At 41.6% G+C, this 18,704-nt stretch overlaps 1 protein-coding gene across 1 annotated transcript; it reads right to left on the bottom strand.

Annotated features, from left to right (window-relative positions):
• Positions 1-523: 523 nt before the first annotated feature.
• rab10 (RAB10, member RAS oncogene family) lies at positions 524-16,360 on the bottom strand. The gene is made up of 6 exons (XM_071532459.1): positions 15,686-16,360; positions 10,893-10,953; positions 7,785-7,923; positions 4,409-4,498; positions 2,087-2,188; positions 524-1,788 (listed from the first exon to the last, which is right to left on the bottom strand). The coding sequence occupies exons 1-6, from the start codon at positions 15,810-15,812 to the stop codon at positions 1,702-1,704; spliced, it is 606 nt and encodes a 201-aa protein (XP_071388560.1). The 5' UTR covers positions 15,813-16,360; the 3' UTR covers positions 524-1,701.
• Positions 16,361-18,704: the final 2,344 nt, after the last annotated feature.

Genomic DNA, 18,704 nt, shown 5'->3' with positions numbered 1-18,704 from the left:
GCTGTCTAATGAAAAAACTGACTTCAGATTAATGACCATGATTTTTCAAAATGTGAAACTTGAAACTTGCTCTACCCATGTGCACCTATTCAGATAAAAATGAGAAAAATTAATATATTTGTGGTGGATTACTTTCTTAACAGTTAACCCTTTATCTTCCACCACCAGGTCAGTGGCTATACACTGATGTTGAAGTTCAAGTCTTACTCTGATTCCTGCTTCATGTCTCTAAATGCCAAGGAAAGGAAACGAGAGATTGAGGAAAGACCTTGGAAAGTTTAAACCAAACACTTTGGAGCCTGGCAGTATGTTCATGCCAAGTGGGAAGTCTGTGAGCATCAAGGTAGCAGCATCAACAAAGAGGACAGCATCTTTATTACAGATTCAAACATCCTCCCTCCTCTTCCTCAGGTCACAAACCTCCCAGCTCTCACTTGTTATGAATGTCTATTATACAGTAAGTGGTAGAGGATGAGTGGAGACATGAAACTACACATATAGCACAGCATTGAGGACAAACAAGTTAACTTAAACAAGCTTATTTTTTAATGGATCTGCAAAATTGTTTGAATTTCCAAAGAGAACTTTTGAACCTCCCGCCCACAGTTACCCAGTGGCAAACGTTACACAACGTTACAATAACGCTACAGAAACGCTTCCAACCCAAAGAAATCTGCATGCAGAAAAAAAAAAAAAAATTATACCCAAAAACGGGAAAAAAAATTCAAAAAAATTCAAAAAAAAAAAAAAAAGTCAAATAAAATCATACAGAGAAAAATAAAACATCAATAAACAGGACATATAATAATGCCGTTCTCTTGGCTGGAGGAGAAATTCAAACGCTTCTGCTTCGGTTCGGCTCCGCAGGGCGGCGCCAGAACTAACAGAATATTAAATTGTAATTTCATTGGGTGGATGTGGCTCCGCCCACCACACAGCCCCGCCCCTGTCTTCCATATAAGGCACAGGACAAAATAAACCCCACATACAAAAGGAGCTAGCCACGCCTCCGTCACTTGGTAACAAATTGTAAATGACCAAATACGGTTAGACAACAGAAACCCCACTAAGTGTACAAAATGTTAATCCTACATTTGTCTCTTTTTGTTGTATTTTATCGGTTTTTATTTTCTTTTTCGTTTTCCTCTTGACTGAAGGTGAGTGTTGGGGTTGGGGGGGAGGGGGAGGGGGAGGGGGGTTGGGGAGTTGGGGGGGGGGGGGGGGGGTGTCCAACCAGGTGAGTTCAGGCAAAGGAAATATATATATATATGTTAAAAAAAAAAAAAAGTGAGCTTGTCTTTTCACACTCTTTTTTTTCTTTCTTTGCAGCCTTTAAAACAAATGACAAGAAACGTGACGTGATTTCTCTTTTTATCGGAAATTAAAATGATCATCAGATGGGAGAGTGGAAGAATGGGGGGGGAGGGGGAGGAGGAGGAGGAGGGGGAGGGGGAGGAGGGGGAATTAGACGAGTGAAGTGGTTTATTGTTTATTTTGATAAAGAGACAGACAGAGACAAGAGTGTCAGTGTGCAAGAAAACTCATGAGACAGGTTAGAGGGCGAGAGAGAGTTAGAGTTAGCAGTTAGAGAGAGAGAGAGAGAATGTGTGTGTTTGTGTCTCTGTGAGTGTGTGTGTGTGTTAGTGTGCGCGCATGTGTGTGTGTGTGTGTGTGAGAGAGAGTGAGACAGAGGTGAGTTGTTCAACTGCAGCACTTGCTCTTCCAGCCTGTGACTCCTCCTCCGCTGCTGATGTCGACGTTTTCACTGTTGGGCTCTTTTACAGGTGTCTGTCGCAGATAAAGCACACACACACACACACACACACACACACACACACACACACACAAGCGATAAGCACACCTCATTAAATACACAGCATGGGATCAGAGGGAAAAACGTGACGCATTCAAATGACAAATTCCCTGCAAACACACACCTTATAGGAGGTGTGTCCATAGTATCTTTAGTATGGGGATCAAATGAAGCTTCCTGATATCGATACTTTAACAAAACAAAGCCATAACAGTAACAGTAATAACTTAACCCCACCCCCCCCAATCACACAGACTGCAAAAGCGCACGCACCTTTCTGAGGATGTCTTCTGCTAACGTGAGGAAAGCCTTCTCGATGTTGATGTTGGCCTTAGCACTCGTCTCAAAAAACCTAATGCCATGCTCCCTCGCAATCTGTGGAGGAGGAGGAGGGAGAGATGGAGGGATGAATGAGGATATGATGAAAAAAAAAAAGGGGGGGGGGGGTCCAAAAATAAAGTGGGCGATCTCCTGCGCGAAGCAAGAGATCAGGTATCCTCGGCCTCACCGACGCACATGCACTCCTCCGGTCCCCGTTGGGGCTGTGTGTGTGTGTGTGTGTGTGTGTGTGTGTGTGTGTGTGTGTGTGTGTGTGTGTGTGTGTGTGTGTGTGTGGTGAGTAAGCAGATCTGTATCTGATGTCGCTAATGAGCCAGAGCTCTTCACTGCCTGGGGTTTACAATCTATACTCAACATGAACGACATGAATAAGTGGCCTGGTGGATATTTCTATAGTTTGACTGAGAACACCAGCTCGGTTTTATCCATGACCAGAATAGTGAAGTGACGCTCTACCACCAGGGTCAATTACAAACCAGTCATCTTGTAACTGATGGCATCGGATGATCACCTGATATTGTTGGATCAGCTTGTTATAAAAGTTTGTGGACATCACTGGCATTTGATCCTGTTATAATTTACAGATATGTGCTGCCCAGTCCCACCACAGTCTTCTATTGTTTAGAGCGGCAACAATCTGTCAATGTCATCGATCATTTCAGCTATGCAAATTCATCCACTTTGCGTATTCATAAACCATGTAATGTTTTGAGTGTGACTGCAGCCATCCAAAACCCAGAGTGAACGTAAGAGGATTTCAAAAAACAGTCCAAAGCAGGTGAATACTGTAAACAGAAAAGCTAAAATATGCTGCTGTGTTCTCTGCAAACTTGTAGCAGCAGACCACAGCAGTGTCTACAGTGCATGAACAGCTGCACAGGAGAGGAAAAAACAAAAAAAAAGTAACACAACTTGACGCACATGACAGCTCAGTAGCATGGCAAATGTTATTCAAACTAGGTTAGCCCACTAGAGAGCTAGCTTCATATCATTATGTAGTGAGGAAACCTGGGTGATTGCTACTTTTACTAATGGCCAAATTGCTGTTCTCAGAAAGACTGTTGGAAGATAGTGGCTGATAGTGCAGATACTTAAAAATCTTCCTTGTGGTTTCCAATCCACCTTAGAAATCAGCTCTTTGGCCATTACAGGTGTGCTTCACTAGTTGGGAAGGTCTATATACTGGAATTAAACCTAAAAGTGGTCAGTGATAGCCACAATGCAGGTCTGGATTCTATAATATGGCCAAATGTAATGACATAGTCAACACTGAAATGTATGTTAATTTGCAAACAATTTATTTTATTGTAAGTTATTCATTAAGATCAATCAAATACAAAAGAATTGTTAGTTGAACCCCTACTACTACCACAAGGAGCTGGGCACTGAAGGCCTGGCTCAAGGGCATCTCAACTGCACTGAGGGAGGGGAGAGCATCACCCGCTCCCTTTTCCACTGGACACAAAGTCCAGTCACAAGTCTGCTTCTCTAACCTTTCGGCTGCGGCAGCCACTTCCTGGAAAGGAACCTTGCTTATTCAAAATATAAAACATTCACATGTGCCCGCTTTCCAGAGTGGGCCTGCAGCTTTAATGTTTTAATTTGAAATTCAAACCACTCCACACAATTAAGGGACATTTTTACATGTTTCAGTAAGCCTACTTGGCTCAGATGGCTGAAGTCCTGATAAACTAGGTTCTATAACTAGTTGTTGGCAACTGGTCACTGATTACTAAGCATAAGCCTTTATGGTATGCAAAGGCAACAGCAGCTTATCACACATTCTACAGGGAGGCATTGCTTTTTAGTGGATGTTTTTATAACGCGTATCAAGAAGCTACCGAACTAGTTTCACTCAAATCAACTACGTCATTTTAAATCCATCCTTCATGCATTATCCATTTAACAAACACCCGTGTATCCTGTAATGTCTGCTTACATAATTCCTCTCTCTGTATTGTCCTGCTATATCCATGTTTATTTAACTTTTAATTTTTAATCTGCCCATGTCAAACAGGGTGCTCATGTAAATGCAGGCCTGCTCTCAATGCCTCATAATGTCAAACTTACAGGATTGGATTGAACTGAAATTACAGGAACTACAGCAGTCTTGCTGAAAGGCATAAAGTCTTTCTAGATGGAGGGCTAGGTACTGAACATCTAGCTCCAAAATGGCAGCAACAAATCAGCCAATCAACACGTAGGACCTTGGTGACGAAGGGCTGCTTATAGCTGCAGTGGACTGCACCATCTCACCTGCTCCCCCTTGGCTTTTGGTACGACCCTCTTGTCCTCCATGTCACACTTGTTGCCTAGCAGCATCCTCTCAACGTCCTCATTCGCATGCTGCAAAAAACAATAAAGAAGCCACAGTGGATTATTAGATTAGTCTTCCATATGGACAACATGAACTTTAGCTTCATCTGTGCTTTCATCTGGTGGAAAACGGCACAGACCAAGGTAGGGTGAATATACCACACCTCGTGTTAAGTCTATATGAATTCAGTATGAAGTTTTTGCATCAGTGTTGGACATCAATGGTCTCTCTGAATCAGCAGTTTAGATGGGATCCACAAACAAACAAAAGAAAAATCTCATAAATACAAAACAGTATTTCAAGTTAAAATTATTTGAAATGTGACAGTCAAACCAACAAACTTTGTTGTAGATTTTTCCCTCCACCAAAAAAGGTAAACATGAATTAAAATGAGTAAAACAAGACTGAGAGGGTGGTTTTGAAGCTGAGGGAACTGACAAGAACAAATACATCTACTAACATTACAGTTGTGTGATGTATCCTTTTAATTAATGTTTGGCAAAACTGATCTGTTGTGAATGAACATATTCCTACAATAAGTGAGATTTTTGTGCATTGTTTTTTGAGACAGTAAATGACCATCATAGCCCTCTTCAGAGTACTTTAAAAACACATTACATAAGGATTTGTGTAGAACTGTTTCAATGCAAAAGTGAAAATTGAAAAGAAAAAAAAAAACACTGCACTAGTGTATATGTGAAAGGCCAAAACTGGCTAAACTGAGTAAACACAGTAGTCTTAACTGCACCCATAGTAATCTACAAATAGCAGAAATCACCTTCCCTGGAGTGAACAACAAGAGCAAGGCTTAGTTCCGATTTTCTAGTAAATGCAGCCTTTTTCTTTTCCTTGACCTCGCTGGGGGGGTGGGGGGTGGGGGGGGGGGGGGGGAGTGTCAAAGAAAAATTACAAGAAAGCATTCCAGACAATCCCAGTGCTGAGCAGTCTCAACCAATCTGACACACTTAATGCATAACATCTGAAAAGAATCACTCAGGCCTTTGAGTCCTTCAAATGGAGTCATGTTTCATATTGCTCATGTCTCGTAATATCATGGCGTACTGTAGCAGCCCAGCCTAATGAGTGATAATTGTGAGCTATACACAGTCATGGTACTTTATTATCTGATGCGTTTGCTGTGGATCCCAGGAAGATTTCTAGTAGGAATCCTCACCAAAATAAAAAGTGAAATAGGAGAAGGGAATTCAACTGGGAAGGTGTTCTAACAGACGCACCTACAGACCAAAGAAGTTAAACTAAGGCACAACTACCTAAGGAGACAACTACCTCTATCATGGGTGGGCCAAGCAGTGGGACACACTGACCATCTGTTATAGATAACGTGTCTTTTACTCCCATCATTCTGCAATATCAGCCCAGTTTAGAGAACTGTGGCTGATTCACTGCATGCTGCGTTCATTAGGCTGCATTCCTTTGGCCTTATGACCTTATGACACAAACACTTGCCCACACAGATGCTGGCTACCTCATGTTTCTATCCTCTCTCTGCGTCCCATACTGCACACACTAATATCTCATATAGTAACTGAATTAACATTTTGGCTCACCTGCCAAGGACTGCTAAAAGTAAAATTAAAATTACCTTCCAAGAATATTTTTTTCCCAGCCAAAATAATTTATACACATTTTTCATAGAAATGTGTCACCAGACATGTTTTCAAAGCTATTTTGTGTATAGAATCTGGTACTCTGTGTTACATATCCAAGCAAGGATCCAAGGAAAAGAAGGAAAAGTTCAAAGTTCAATTCAAATGTCATTGTCTTAAAATAGTTAATGGTGGATGTGACGGGCACCTATTGATTTTTCTGACAAAGATACATTTTCCCATCATTTGGAACTTGGCAGGTGGTCATTTTGAACACAAGTATGGCAACACGTTAAATTATATCTTTAAAATACTTTCATCATAGCGAACATTGTCTGTCATTACACAACAAATGTGCATTAAGATGAAAGTAAACTGTAAATCAAGATTAGAGCAACAATGCAACACGCTCTTCCACTTCAAATAAACCTCTGGTCATTCAAAGCAACCTACAGCAGAATATGTTTTAATCCACTATTCATAATGTGTCAGGAGGGAGCGTCAGGAGGCAAGTATGGGTATGCGCTTAGTTGCCTGCACTACAGAGGAGACAATCTCTCAACATTTGACTGCTGTCATTGAATGAACTCCAGCACCACCTTAAAGATAAGAAGCAGAGCCCTGCTATAACAAGACTGACTCATGCTTAGCCTATAGCCATACTTCTACAATGAGCCAGATGCAAATTGACGTCTGGCTCATCTGATGTAGTTCAGTGAGACTCCTGTTCCACAGTTCACTGCACACAGATGGATCAGCTAGCTAGTTAGCTAGGCTGGCTGCATTCCCTGAAAGCACCTGTCACCGAGCCAAAGATTGGACAAAGATCTATCTAAAAGAATAGCAAATGCAAAAGTAGTGTGAGGATTGTTAAAGTTGGAAAGCTGCCTCAAATTTAGACAAATTTAGACACACTGTAGGCAGTGCATCTTACTTTTAACTTCAACATTGTTATTATGCCATGCCATTATTGCAGTCCACTATGATAAGCTACTGGGGACATCAAAATAACAGTATTATGAGATTAGTTCATTACTAATGCAGTGATGTAAAACAAACTAGCCTTGCTATAGCAGGGATTACAGGGTTTTTCTTTGCTTCTGGAAAGACGTGTGGTGAAGCTGCTATAGGAGAGGGTTTTGCACAGGGATGGAGAGCTAAAAGATCTAACATCACACAACAACCTTTAAAGACAAGCAAGAAGCCCAAACGCTAATGCCACTGTTGTCAGGTGATAACCTCATCACTCCAATTTTAGTTTTCACGTGTCAAACCTTACTTGAAGGATTACGCAGTTCTCTATAAGACTGAGAAAATTCTACTGACACTTGTGTTTATAAATCCCTCTCAAATCCCGCTGGATCAACTCAAAATGCATGGCCGTCAAGCTAAAAACAAGGCTATGGAATGAGTTCCTGAAAAGTTGACATTTTAGATATAAGTTTTGATCTGACAGCGGCAATGCATAGAAAGGATTCAAGTGGGATATTTTCAGAAGCTACACAGCGAAACAAAAGAGAATATATTCAACATGACAATTTGGGGCTCGTATGCCCCTAAAGATGCACATGGTCTATTATTGCAATCCAGACTAATGAGATCAAGCCAAAATCCTGAGAAGTTCCTTTACTGACATGGTTTTACCATACCACATCCATCCAGACAATGATATGCACATTGAGAAAGTGTGTGCGTGTGTGTGTCTCACCTCGTCAATGTTACGCAGCCATTTGCTGATGTTTTCAAAGCTCTTGGCGTTGGTTATGTCGTAGACCAGCATGATGCCCATGGCTCCTCTGTAGTAGGAGGTGGTGATGGTGTGGAACCGTTCCTGGCCTGCTGTGTCCCTACACACACACAGACAGACATGTTGGTACGACTACACTAGGAAGGATATTCTATCGACTTCTATTCATTGTATTGTATTCTTGTATTCATTCCCAACCCTTGACCCCAATCTTAAAAGTTCAATCAATAAGTAAGATGTTTATTGTCCCATAGCACAAAATGACCACAATATCTGCAAGAGATTGATAGAGCTGTTGATCAATACCAATGACTCAATGATTAGTCTACATTCGGTGCTGAGATTTCTGGCTTTCAGTCCCTGCAAATCGCAAGACATTACAGCAACAGAGGCTAAAAAAGGCTTGTTCTCAAGCCAAAACAGCAAATGACAAAGTAGTATCACTATTCCAGTATATTTCATTGTGATATATTCCCTCTTCACAAGACGTTTCTGATGGCTCTCTGCTCTAATTAGCTAGGTTACGCCTCTCTGTTTTGGGAAAATGTGACTTCATTATTTATGCCAATTACAGGCCACCATAAACAGTGCCAGACACCTGTCAATGCTGTTGCCAGATTAGATTACTAAATGCCCCTTTAACCAAATTCCTACCCTGAGATTTGTCTGCTCTGAGGACCAGAAAGAAAATGCCTTCAAAAGTTGTTTTCTGGTAATTGCTCTACACTTGTGAAGCCTTCTGAACCTTGCAAGTCAAGTTAAATCTGGTACACAGACATGAAAATTGATGGGACCACCTCAGGCTAACCATGTCTCTCACACGTCTGCACTAGCATACACCTCAACCATGACACTTGCCTGTCTGGGAAAACCCTGCCTACATCCATCTATCACTGCTGATAGAGATAAAGATAAAACAAAATGGAGCACCAGGCTCACATAAGCAGACCGAATCTCTAGTCATAATGGTTGTTTCACTTTGATCTTTAAAATCATCCTTACAGATCAGGATGCATTAACTGGCAGCTCTCAAGTTAGATTTTACTGGAATTGCTTGCTCTGCAAGACCACATCCCTGGGTGGTCAGGCTACTGTGTCCATAAAATGTCCATAAAAGTAAAGGGAAGGAGAGAAAGAGGGGGAAAAGTAATGTGGACACACACTGACATAAATACAGCGACAGAAGAGGCATTATAGACATTATCAGGCCAAGTGTGGACACCCTGATGTGGTCTCATACATCCAGTCTTTAAGATCAGGTCTCAGACCATGTCAAAATTATCAGTATAACTGTAAATTAAAATTAAGTTTTATTCTTCCACCTGTTTTTTATAAATGCATAAATTAAAATGTGACACGTGACAGGCTACACAGAGTATCATTTATATCAGTTCCAATAGTGCCTTCTCTGAGTGGGTTCCAGAAATGGTTGTTGTGTACCCATAGACGATCAACCCACTAACCTCTGGAAAACCCACCACACCAGTGACATTACCAAAGTGGGTGTAGCAAGTAATTTAAAAAGTGCAAAAGGGAACATATTCAAAAGCTGTCTTTGGCTCATTGTTTCACATAGTTATGCACTTGTGAGGTGTGATTCTTTAGTGATGCCTGTCGGGACACTCTCTTCCTGTTTGGCCTCCTCCACGGGGAGGTCAGAGGTCAGCGTCAGCTACAGAACAGCAGCATTCTGTCTCGCTCAAGGACCCGTCAGCAGGATGGACGCTTGATGACACAGGGGCTTAAACCCTGGTCCTCCAGTTCAAGGACAGTCTCTCTATTCACTATGTCACCCTGTTGCCTTCGTCTGGCTTAAATCACCCCAAAGAAGAGGCTGGTTGTGACCAATGCCAAGTTAGCACCTAAACCTCTCCAGCCAGGCAAACCCTTATGAAGTGGACTGTGACTGGTAAAGTCTGGCTGCTGTTGATAGGGGTTTGTACTGCTATACGAGGGAGGATCGACGGCAAACTGTATTATAACGCAGCTTAGAAATCAACAACTTCATGAAAATCTAACTCCAACCATATCCAGCTAGTAATGTCAAAGAAATATGCGCCTAGTTGCAGAAAATTTTTTTTTTTTCCATTTTGCATTCTTTTAAAACTAAAACTTTTTACATGTGCTTGCTAATTCATTCCATTCGCTAGAAATGATCATAACATGTCACTACATTATCATCAGGGAAAGACTTTTTTATCCACCAGCAGTTTTTAGAAGTAAATTATTACACAGACAAACCTGGAAAAGTGTAAAGCTTGCATACTACAAATCTTTTATTGATTTCAATCCAATATCCAAGATAGGTTAAGTCAGATGGTTGACAAGAGCCACATATCTGACAACCATACAACAAACTTTCACAGGGGATGAACGTGCTCTCCATGCTTTGTTTGAACCCAATAGCTAAGAGATGTTCATAGCCAGAGGCACTTGGGCAAAAATAAATAAAAATAACATTCAGCCTTCTTGAAAGTCATTTACTGTATAAAGTGTAATAATGTCCATGTTATGTGCAGAGAGTGTCATGCTCTAAGCTCCATGACTATACAATATTTCCCATTAGAGGATGTAATGAAGCTGTTATCTATTTTTTTATTGGCTCTATCCCTGCACGCTTCACTCTCCACTAGAAATAAGCACAGATACAATCTTATCAAAACTCACCTACAGACACAAGTTCAATAGTCATGTGATGCTTGCTGGTATTTTACTTTTTTGTAGCTGATAAATCTATTAATCCCAGTGGGTGAAATCGATAGTTGTGGGCTAAAATGATAACCCTGCAGCAGACTTCCTATACTGATGACTAATTCCTGTTATATCAGATTTCTGGGCTTGGGGTAGGTGTGTCTAGCAGACACTATGTTTGACTAATTGTGTGCATTATAAAAATGACACAATTAGAGTTTACCATTTACAGATGATTCCTTATTTCATATCACCATATACATATTAAGTCAATGTATTGTTCAGCCCTGTACACTTCTGCTTGCAGCATACACAGCACCTTGGATTGCGTATATCAACTAGGTAAAAGCCACACCTCGAAACAGTCTGTTAACTCACCAGATCTGTAGTTTGATCTTCTTTCCCTGTAATTCAACGGTTTTGATCTTGAAGTCTATTCCTGCAAAACAAAAAGCGTAAAGCATATATCAGTATAGGCAACATCTGTCAGAATATATGTGCTCTCTGCACTGGAGACACGGACATAAACAGAGGTAAGACTGAAGCCGCTGACATGAGGAGAGACAGACATAAGTAAGTAAGACACTGAGTGACAGAGAGAGAGAGAGACAGAGAGAGAGAGAAATAAAAAACCAAGAAACAAATATAAATCCTGACAGAGGGATTGATGCAAACAGACAGAAACAGAGAGTGAGAAATGGAGAGATTAAGACAGAGGATCAGAAACCGGCAATGAAAGACACTTAGAAAGAGGGGAAAATGGAAAGTGAGCGACAAGTGTTTCCATCGAAGAGACAATAACATTATCGCTTCCTGATTCTGCAGTGTCATGCCCAGACCCTGAGCCTATCAGCAGACAGCTCTGGGATCAGAAGTTGGCTCAGAGTGACTGCTAACAGTAGCCAGACTGGGTGGATTAAACAAGCGAACCTACAGGCCAAGCTACATGGCCAATATTTAGAAGCAATACACATTGGCAACTTTCCTCACATCTCTTCATGACACCTACAGTAATAATACGCGTCATTTTCATATAGGCCTACATAAATGTCCATTTTGCTCCTCTCTATCGCTGATTGATATACCATAATGGTGACCTCTAGGTAGTTCATCAAAGCTTATACATTTGCTGTTATAAACACCCGGTGTCGAGTAGATCATTCCTAGGAAAAATCCCCTGCCACACAGGAGATAATGCTTTTTTATGTTTTGTTAACCAAAATATACCAAAACCTGTGAGAGAGAGCGCACCTCTTCTCTTTCACAGGTTTTGGTACACAACCATGGGACTTTTATTCTGAAGGGCTGCGTGAACTGTGCGTGCGGTGGCGTAGTCTGGGTCACAATGTGCACCCATGCCAAAACTAAAGTTAAGATGGAGAAGCAAGCAAGAGCAATCTTACATAGAGCATCTTTGGAAAAACACAGCAACAAGCAACATGGAAAATAACTGATTGGCTCAAAGTTGGAGAGGAAAATCCATTTCCCGAGTCTGAACTTGAAAGCACTGTTTTAGTTCCTAAAGTGTATCAGTGTGTCATTTGGAGATACTTTGATTTTAAACCAGATGATGACAAACAAGTACAGATTCTGTGCAAAGTTTGCCCTAGAGTTGTAACTGTAGCTGTAATAAAGTAGTAATTATTTTAATTTTGCTAATAAAGAGTAAGGCAGTAAGAGTGAAAACAAGACTTTCTAGCAGCTGCTACTTTGAGAAACACTGCACTGAAAAAAGTGAGAAAAAAAAAAGTTTCCTGAAACAATCATTATTAATAATTGTGAGCACAACATTTGGCAAAATGATCGGGATTATCATTTTTGCCATAATCGTGCAGCCCTACATTGGGCCAATGAAAAGGGATGAGTCATTCCTTGTTGTTGGCCAAGAAGCGGTGTTTTCCTGCCAACTAGCTAGTCCAGCTAGCAGCTAGTCCGGTCAGAAGTTGTAGTGAGAGGTGGTTTGCAAGTCCAAGAAACAGCTGTGCTCTAGGTGGGGCAGGGCCGTACAATAATGAAGAAACTGGCTGCCAAAGTGTGACTCACTAAACATTATACACACACCCCAGAGAGAGGGAGGGAGACAAAGAAAGTGAGATGGGTTCGGGACAAAAAGAGAGAGGGGGGGTTGGGGCAGAATGGGAGAGGAGAACCGTACAGAGGTTTTGCAGATGGGACTATGCTATGCTAACTATGCCTACATTCATACTTTACCTCAAAAACATTCATCAGAAGTGAGGATGTGCCAACACTGGTATCGGATATTGGCACCCGGGTAAAATAGGGTAAGAGTTTTGTCGATACTTAAGTATCGACAGTAGGAGATGAATAAGTAATGTTGGAGTATTCCTAGTCAGAAGTACAAACAATGTTTGCATCAGTTTTTCTTGGTGGGCTGAATTGGCGAGTAGTCAAGAAAATATGTGACTTGGGCAATCAGACATTTACCGAATCAGTGGAAAAATGGGCATAGTTCAAGAACATGACAGCTGAATGCTGAATGGACAGGCTTGAACGGAATGTAAATGGAAAGTGGCCAACTTTCTTCTAAATCCCAGATGAACCATTGCTTCCTGAAGTATGAATTCCACTGTAACCATCACCAGTTTCCATGCAAAATTTAATATGTGTAGTGGAAAGGGATTTCAGAACGCAACATCATGCATATTCAGCACTCTAAATATGCATTGCCTCTGACTGATATACAAGGGGGAAAGGGGGAGAGAGAGAGAGAGAGAGAGAGAGAGAGAGAGAGAGAGAGAGAGAGAGAGAGAGAGAGAGAGAGAGGATTGAAAAGGAGGATGAGTGAATGATGAGAGAGGGGGGTTTCCGGTGGGGGTATTTTGAGAAGCAGCTGTGCATCTCTGTCTCCAAAGGTATGAGTACTGTGTCAGAGGAAGGGCTAACACACTCCTATTTCACACGTCCCGGCTCTGCTGTTCCTTTAAGTCTTCCTGGTTTAGATATCCAGTTCGGGAATGGTTTCATATTGGTTCCCTTTCCTAAAAGGAATATGCAGACTTTTTGGCATCTTTGATCAACTTGGCATTGTTCGATGAGAAGAATGGTAATAGTTTTAACCCTGTGTGTTTTGTTTCATATTTAGTGCAGTGCTTTTATGATTATTCTGTGCTAGCTTGTGGCATCAACTAATAGTGTGCCAAAGCATTAGCATCCAGCCAACTACATACATACTGAGCAGAGATGAAACTGCTACCAACCATGTCATCACACAACAGTAAGTTGATCAAAGAGCTTATTTACCAAATGGTCATATAAAGGCACAGCATACTGGAAAGGCTGTGGCTTTATCCAGAAGTAGAACCATCAGGTTTTTACTTCCCTTGTAGGCAGCATGTAACCGCCTATTTGCTATTTGGCCAGGCAATCTCTCTTGACTTAGGGGTTTCCCCTGGTTTTTAGGGAGGCTTAGGTGGGAACACTGCAAGTGAGCACTGACTCATCTATAACCTTGTTGCAACAATAATTGTTGAGGATAGTTTCAGTTCAAGTGCTATGGTCATCCCTGTTTCTAATCTATAGTTATTTGAATACTACAACTAACTGACTAACTTCTAAATGTTTGCCATATTTTCAGGGGAATTTAGACAAAATTTGACTTTCTTTTTAAACTTCCAATTTCAAACAGCTGTGGTGGTACCCCCACTACTGAATGAGGGGAGGAGACAGTGTGAGGCTGGCTTCACGCAGGGTCATGCAATTAAAGACTGTCGAGCACTAGAGTCCTCTGCATGGAAAAGGAATTTTTGAAACTCATTCTGAAGTTTTATTTAAGGGTAAGATCTGCTGCTCCACTGCATCTGACCGTCTGTTCTTTCCATTATAGCACATCTCTCCCCTTGCATAATGAATAAGCACAGCTCATATATGGTGGTTTTAACTCAAAGAAGCACAACAGAGGTACATAATCAGAAAAACATTGGTTCTAAATTCACAACACAATGTAGACTGTAGATTGAGTATAAAGATTGAGTCTATCTCAGAAAGACAGACAGGCATACACACACACTTTAGGCCAACAGCAAGAGAAAGCAAAGACAAAAAACATCTATGACACACCTAAATACCCAAACAAATGTGACCTAGAACTACACCTGACAGAAGTCCAAGAGGCTGGATCACTGATACATCAACAAATTGAATGTAGCCTGGAAGCTATTATGGCTGTCTGTTCTTAGAATTACTGTCAGGAGAGTTGTTGACATTTAAGTTACTAAATAACTGGCAAAATGTTGTGTTTGAAATTAAAGCTCAATGAAGAAATCAAGGATACCGTGCCAGTACATGGTAAACAGCCGGCTTGGTGTGGTTATGCAAAGCACGTCTCCATCATGATTCATTACTGATCTTAGGCAACAGGAGTAAATGGAGCTTTCATGTGGGCCAAGCACGGATTTGACATAGTTTGACACTTGACTCATGTAAGCATGATGTTGGACGCATGCGTAGAGGAATGATAAAAGACAGCCGATGATACCACCACGATGAATTGTTTATGGTTTTCTTTTGAGTGGCTTTGCTTGTGTAAGATATACATCAGCTCGAAAGATTACCAACATTTCGAGACTCATTCCCTCAAGAGTGTAATTCACAAAATCAGGTATATCCCTGACAAGCCTGACACAAACAAAGAGAGTCGCAAGCATTGGTCTGAAATGTCAACGCCTGTCATTTATTTGGGCAGACAGCTTTTAGTGGTAGTGGCTGAACAGCAGCACGGCCCTACTGGTAGCTACCGCTTGCTAGCCTAGTCAGCTAACTAGCCACTGGGTCGACTGACATGACAGCAATTCCACTCGCAAACCGGTTACACTTGCAAATACTGTCAAATAAGGCCAAAACAATAACACTGTTTTGCCATTTAAGTTACAGTCAATCACTGCACGACTCTGATTTAGCCAACAGCTCATTAAACTGGACAAGAAGCGTTTTAGCTAACGTGGGCAGGCCTGGGGAGAGGCTAACGTTAGCTTGCCGATGTTTGCTGATAGCGTACTGACTGGCCAAATATGTCCTGCCTACCATTTCCAGCTAGTGGATGGAGCCAGGCGAGTCGTTTGGTCCCCAAAAGTGGAACACCTATCAAGCCGGATCAAACGCTCCTCTGCGGTCTGACAAAACCAGAAAACACCCTTACACCACCCAGTTCTTACCTATGGTGGAGATGAAGGTTGTGTTGAAGGCGTCGTCAGAGAAGCGGAACAGCACACAGGTCTTCCCCACGCCCGAGTCTCCGATCAGAAGCAGCTTGAACAGCAAGTCGTACGTCTTCTTCGCCATTGAAAGACAGTTTGTGTTCACCAGACAAAGACAAAAAATAATAATCTAGCACGCCTAAGTTAGGTCTAAAGCCAGCTCCTTAGCCAACCTGACGAACTGCTCCGTATCTCTTGACTGTACAATTTGGGATTTGTTGGTTAGCTTGGCTAGCTAGTTGGCTAAATACCGCCCAAATATCGTGCCAGAACCGTGTCCGATAGGTAAGGTTATTTCCCAAGGCCCGACTGTTTTTCCCCTACAGCATGAGAACAGAAAGCAAAAATAGGATCTCCTCCCGTGTGATTCCTCTTTTCCACTCTTTCTTTCTCCCACACAGTCGGGACAAAATGGCTCCTCTCTACCCCGACTCACTCTTTCTTCAAACTAACAGCGAGCTAATTCAAATTCTCGGCACACCCCGTCATTCCAAACCCGTGCTACCACCTCGGCCGAGAAGAATTTGAAAAAAATCTCAACGTGAAAGTGTTTCAAATTAACGACCTTTTCGCAGTTATTTTGTTTTCTTGAGAGATTAGAAGCCGAAATACAGACGACCGCCGTCGCCTTCGAATGGGAGCCACCACGGCGACACCCTAGATCCATAGACACGCCTTTCCCCCGCCCCTTCTGTCAAAATCTATCTCTCTGATTGGTTGATATCCCTGCCATTCCAACAAATACACTAATATCATTGGTTGTATCCGCAAACACCGAGAGGTAAAAGGGCGTGTCTTAGATTGACAAGTAGAAAGGGCAAATGTTACTGCGTAACTACCTCGGACATGCGGGCTCAAATTCTCCCTTGACTTCAGTGTATGGAATGTCACATATGATCCAATATGGCGACCAGTTTCTTGCGGATCTTTCTTGGCCGGGGTGTGTTTGATGGCAAGCTGGTTGGCCAGTTATTTGATGCGGTGACTATCCCAGCTGTGAGTCAGGCAAAGTGATGTCATATAACTACTTGTGTGCTTGTTACGGGCGTTTCCCACATCCTCTGTAAACTCTAAGGACATTTCTCCTCCAGGTCCCTCGGAGAACTGTAAAACACCAATAGACTATTCTCAGATACACATCATTGGTCCTTGTGTGTGTGTGTGTGTGTGTGTGTGTGTGTGTGTGTGTGTGTGTGTGTGTGTGTGTGTGTGTGTGTGAGAGAGTCTCTCTTTCCTTCTTCCGCCTGTCAGAGTGGTTTGACTCTTACACTCTTAGACACTCCTTCTGGAATGTTGAGTATGCCTCTGCTTTCTACTGCCAAGTACAGACTTGACACAAAGAGAGAAAAAAACAGGAACGAGGGAGAAAGGAAGAAAGAAAGAAAGAAAGAAAGAAAGAAAAAGAAAGAATGAGAGAGGAAACAAGATGCAGCCATCTGAAGAAAAATGAACCCAAGCATAAAACAGATGTTAATGAGGCCTACTTGTTTGAGAACCAACTTTTTTGGTAGGTGAACCCCATATTGAGGTCATATTGAAAATTCCTGCTTTCCTCAACATTTAAAACACATTTAATTCCATAAGCCAAGCTGCTGCTGGCTGCACGCCTTTCACAAAAGCTTCTGTTGTCTTCAGCTGTCTTTAGCTTTTCCCTACAGAACGATCAGGTGATTTTGGCTTGACAAGGAAATATTCTAGGCATCCCATTTTCAAATGAGGTGAACTGTAATGCCCTTCCCCCGAGAATGAATCATAAAAAATAAAATGGAAAAGGTGGACGGCAAGAGCACCGAGGAGGATACGAGTGCATTTTCTGGTTCTGCCCCATGAAGCTCCAACAAACAGCCACCCATTCATTTGCAATCGTGCAGATACAAGAGCTGTTAGAGCTGTTTGGTGGATTCTACGTCTGTGAGGTCAGAGGCATGACATGTGGAATTTCCCCTTCAACCCAGGCTTCCCCCTTTCTGGTCGGTCAAGCCTACATCAGCATTAGTGCACATGACATTAAAGCTGTATGGGAATCATCCAGTGACTCTGTAAAAAAAGAAAAGAAAACACACCTGAATCTCACACATCACACCTTGAGATCCTGGTACAAATCTCCTGACCTCCCTTGGTGACATTGATCAACTGCAGGTCATAGTGTGTCCCACATTTATTTCAGCAGGTGGTGCTATTGTGTAGATTTTGAGTATAATGGCTAAATGAGTCTTATGAGTTCTTTGTTGGTGAAGATGAAATAGTAGCAATCATTTTTGTATACGGCCTCCTTGTCCCCAGTTTGTGTCTCTATGGGAGTACAACTGCATCAGAGCCGGTATAGGAAACCAGGGGAATTCTCATTCATTGTTTTTACCATCTTGTTCCTATTCAGGGTCATGGGGTTAAAGGGAAACACCATTCAGTTTTCTTGTTGTTGTTGTTCTTCTTCTTCTTTCTCTGCCTTTTTTCCTCCAATATAGAGAGCCACCACTCTCTTTATTAAATAAACCCTGTGAGAGAGTTAATACTGACTTAATGGGATCATAAAATGCCATACAGCGATCTAAACCCACCTAAATTCAGTTTACTCATCTTTTTATTTGCAGCATAGAGTTTATTATTAAGGAGTAGAGAACTGATGTAAATTATATGAGGATAGGGTCTTTTCAGGGACAAAAGCATTAACACTTTACTGAAAATATAATTGATTTTTATTCATATTGGTGGTTGTTTGCCATATGATGATCACTGACTGGAGATTAGTTTACCCCTCCTTTTATTTATCACTACATCACTGCATATGAATAATCATAAACACTTTACTTGAAGCCACTGTGAGGCAGAACAAGGAGATTATAATGCAATTAGAGGCATAGTTTATTTTTTCTTACAGTAGTCACCAGTCAAACATCAGATAATTACATTCAATTTGACATCAAGTCATTACAATTCAGTTTCTCCATAAAGTATTCAGTATAATGTGATTTCCCTT

Source organism: Centroberyx affinis, unplaced genomic scaffold, assembly GCF_046629955.1.
Source record: "Centroberyx affinis isolate AG114_WGS23_722 - 3 ecotype Tasmania unplaced genomic scaffold, CSIRO-AGI_Caff_v1 ptg002190l_1, whole genome shotgun sequence".
In the NCBI taxonomy this organism is placed as follows: domain Eukaryota; kingdom Metazoa; phylum Chordata; class Actinopteri; order Beryciformes; family Berycidae; genus Centroberyx; species Centroberyx affinis.
Note: the sequence above shows the minus strand (reverse complement) of the source record. Positions and strands in the feature narration are given on the sequence as shown.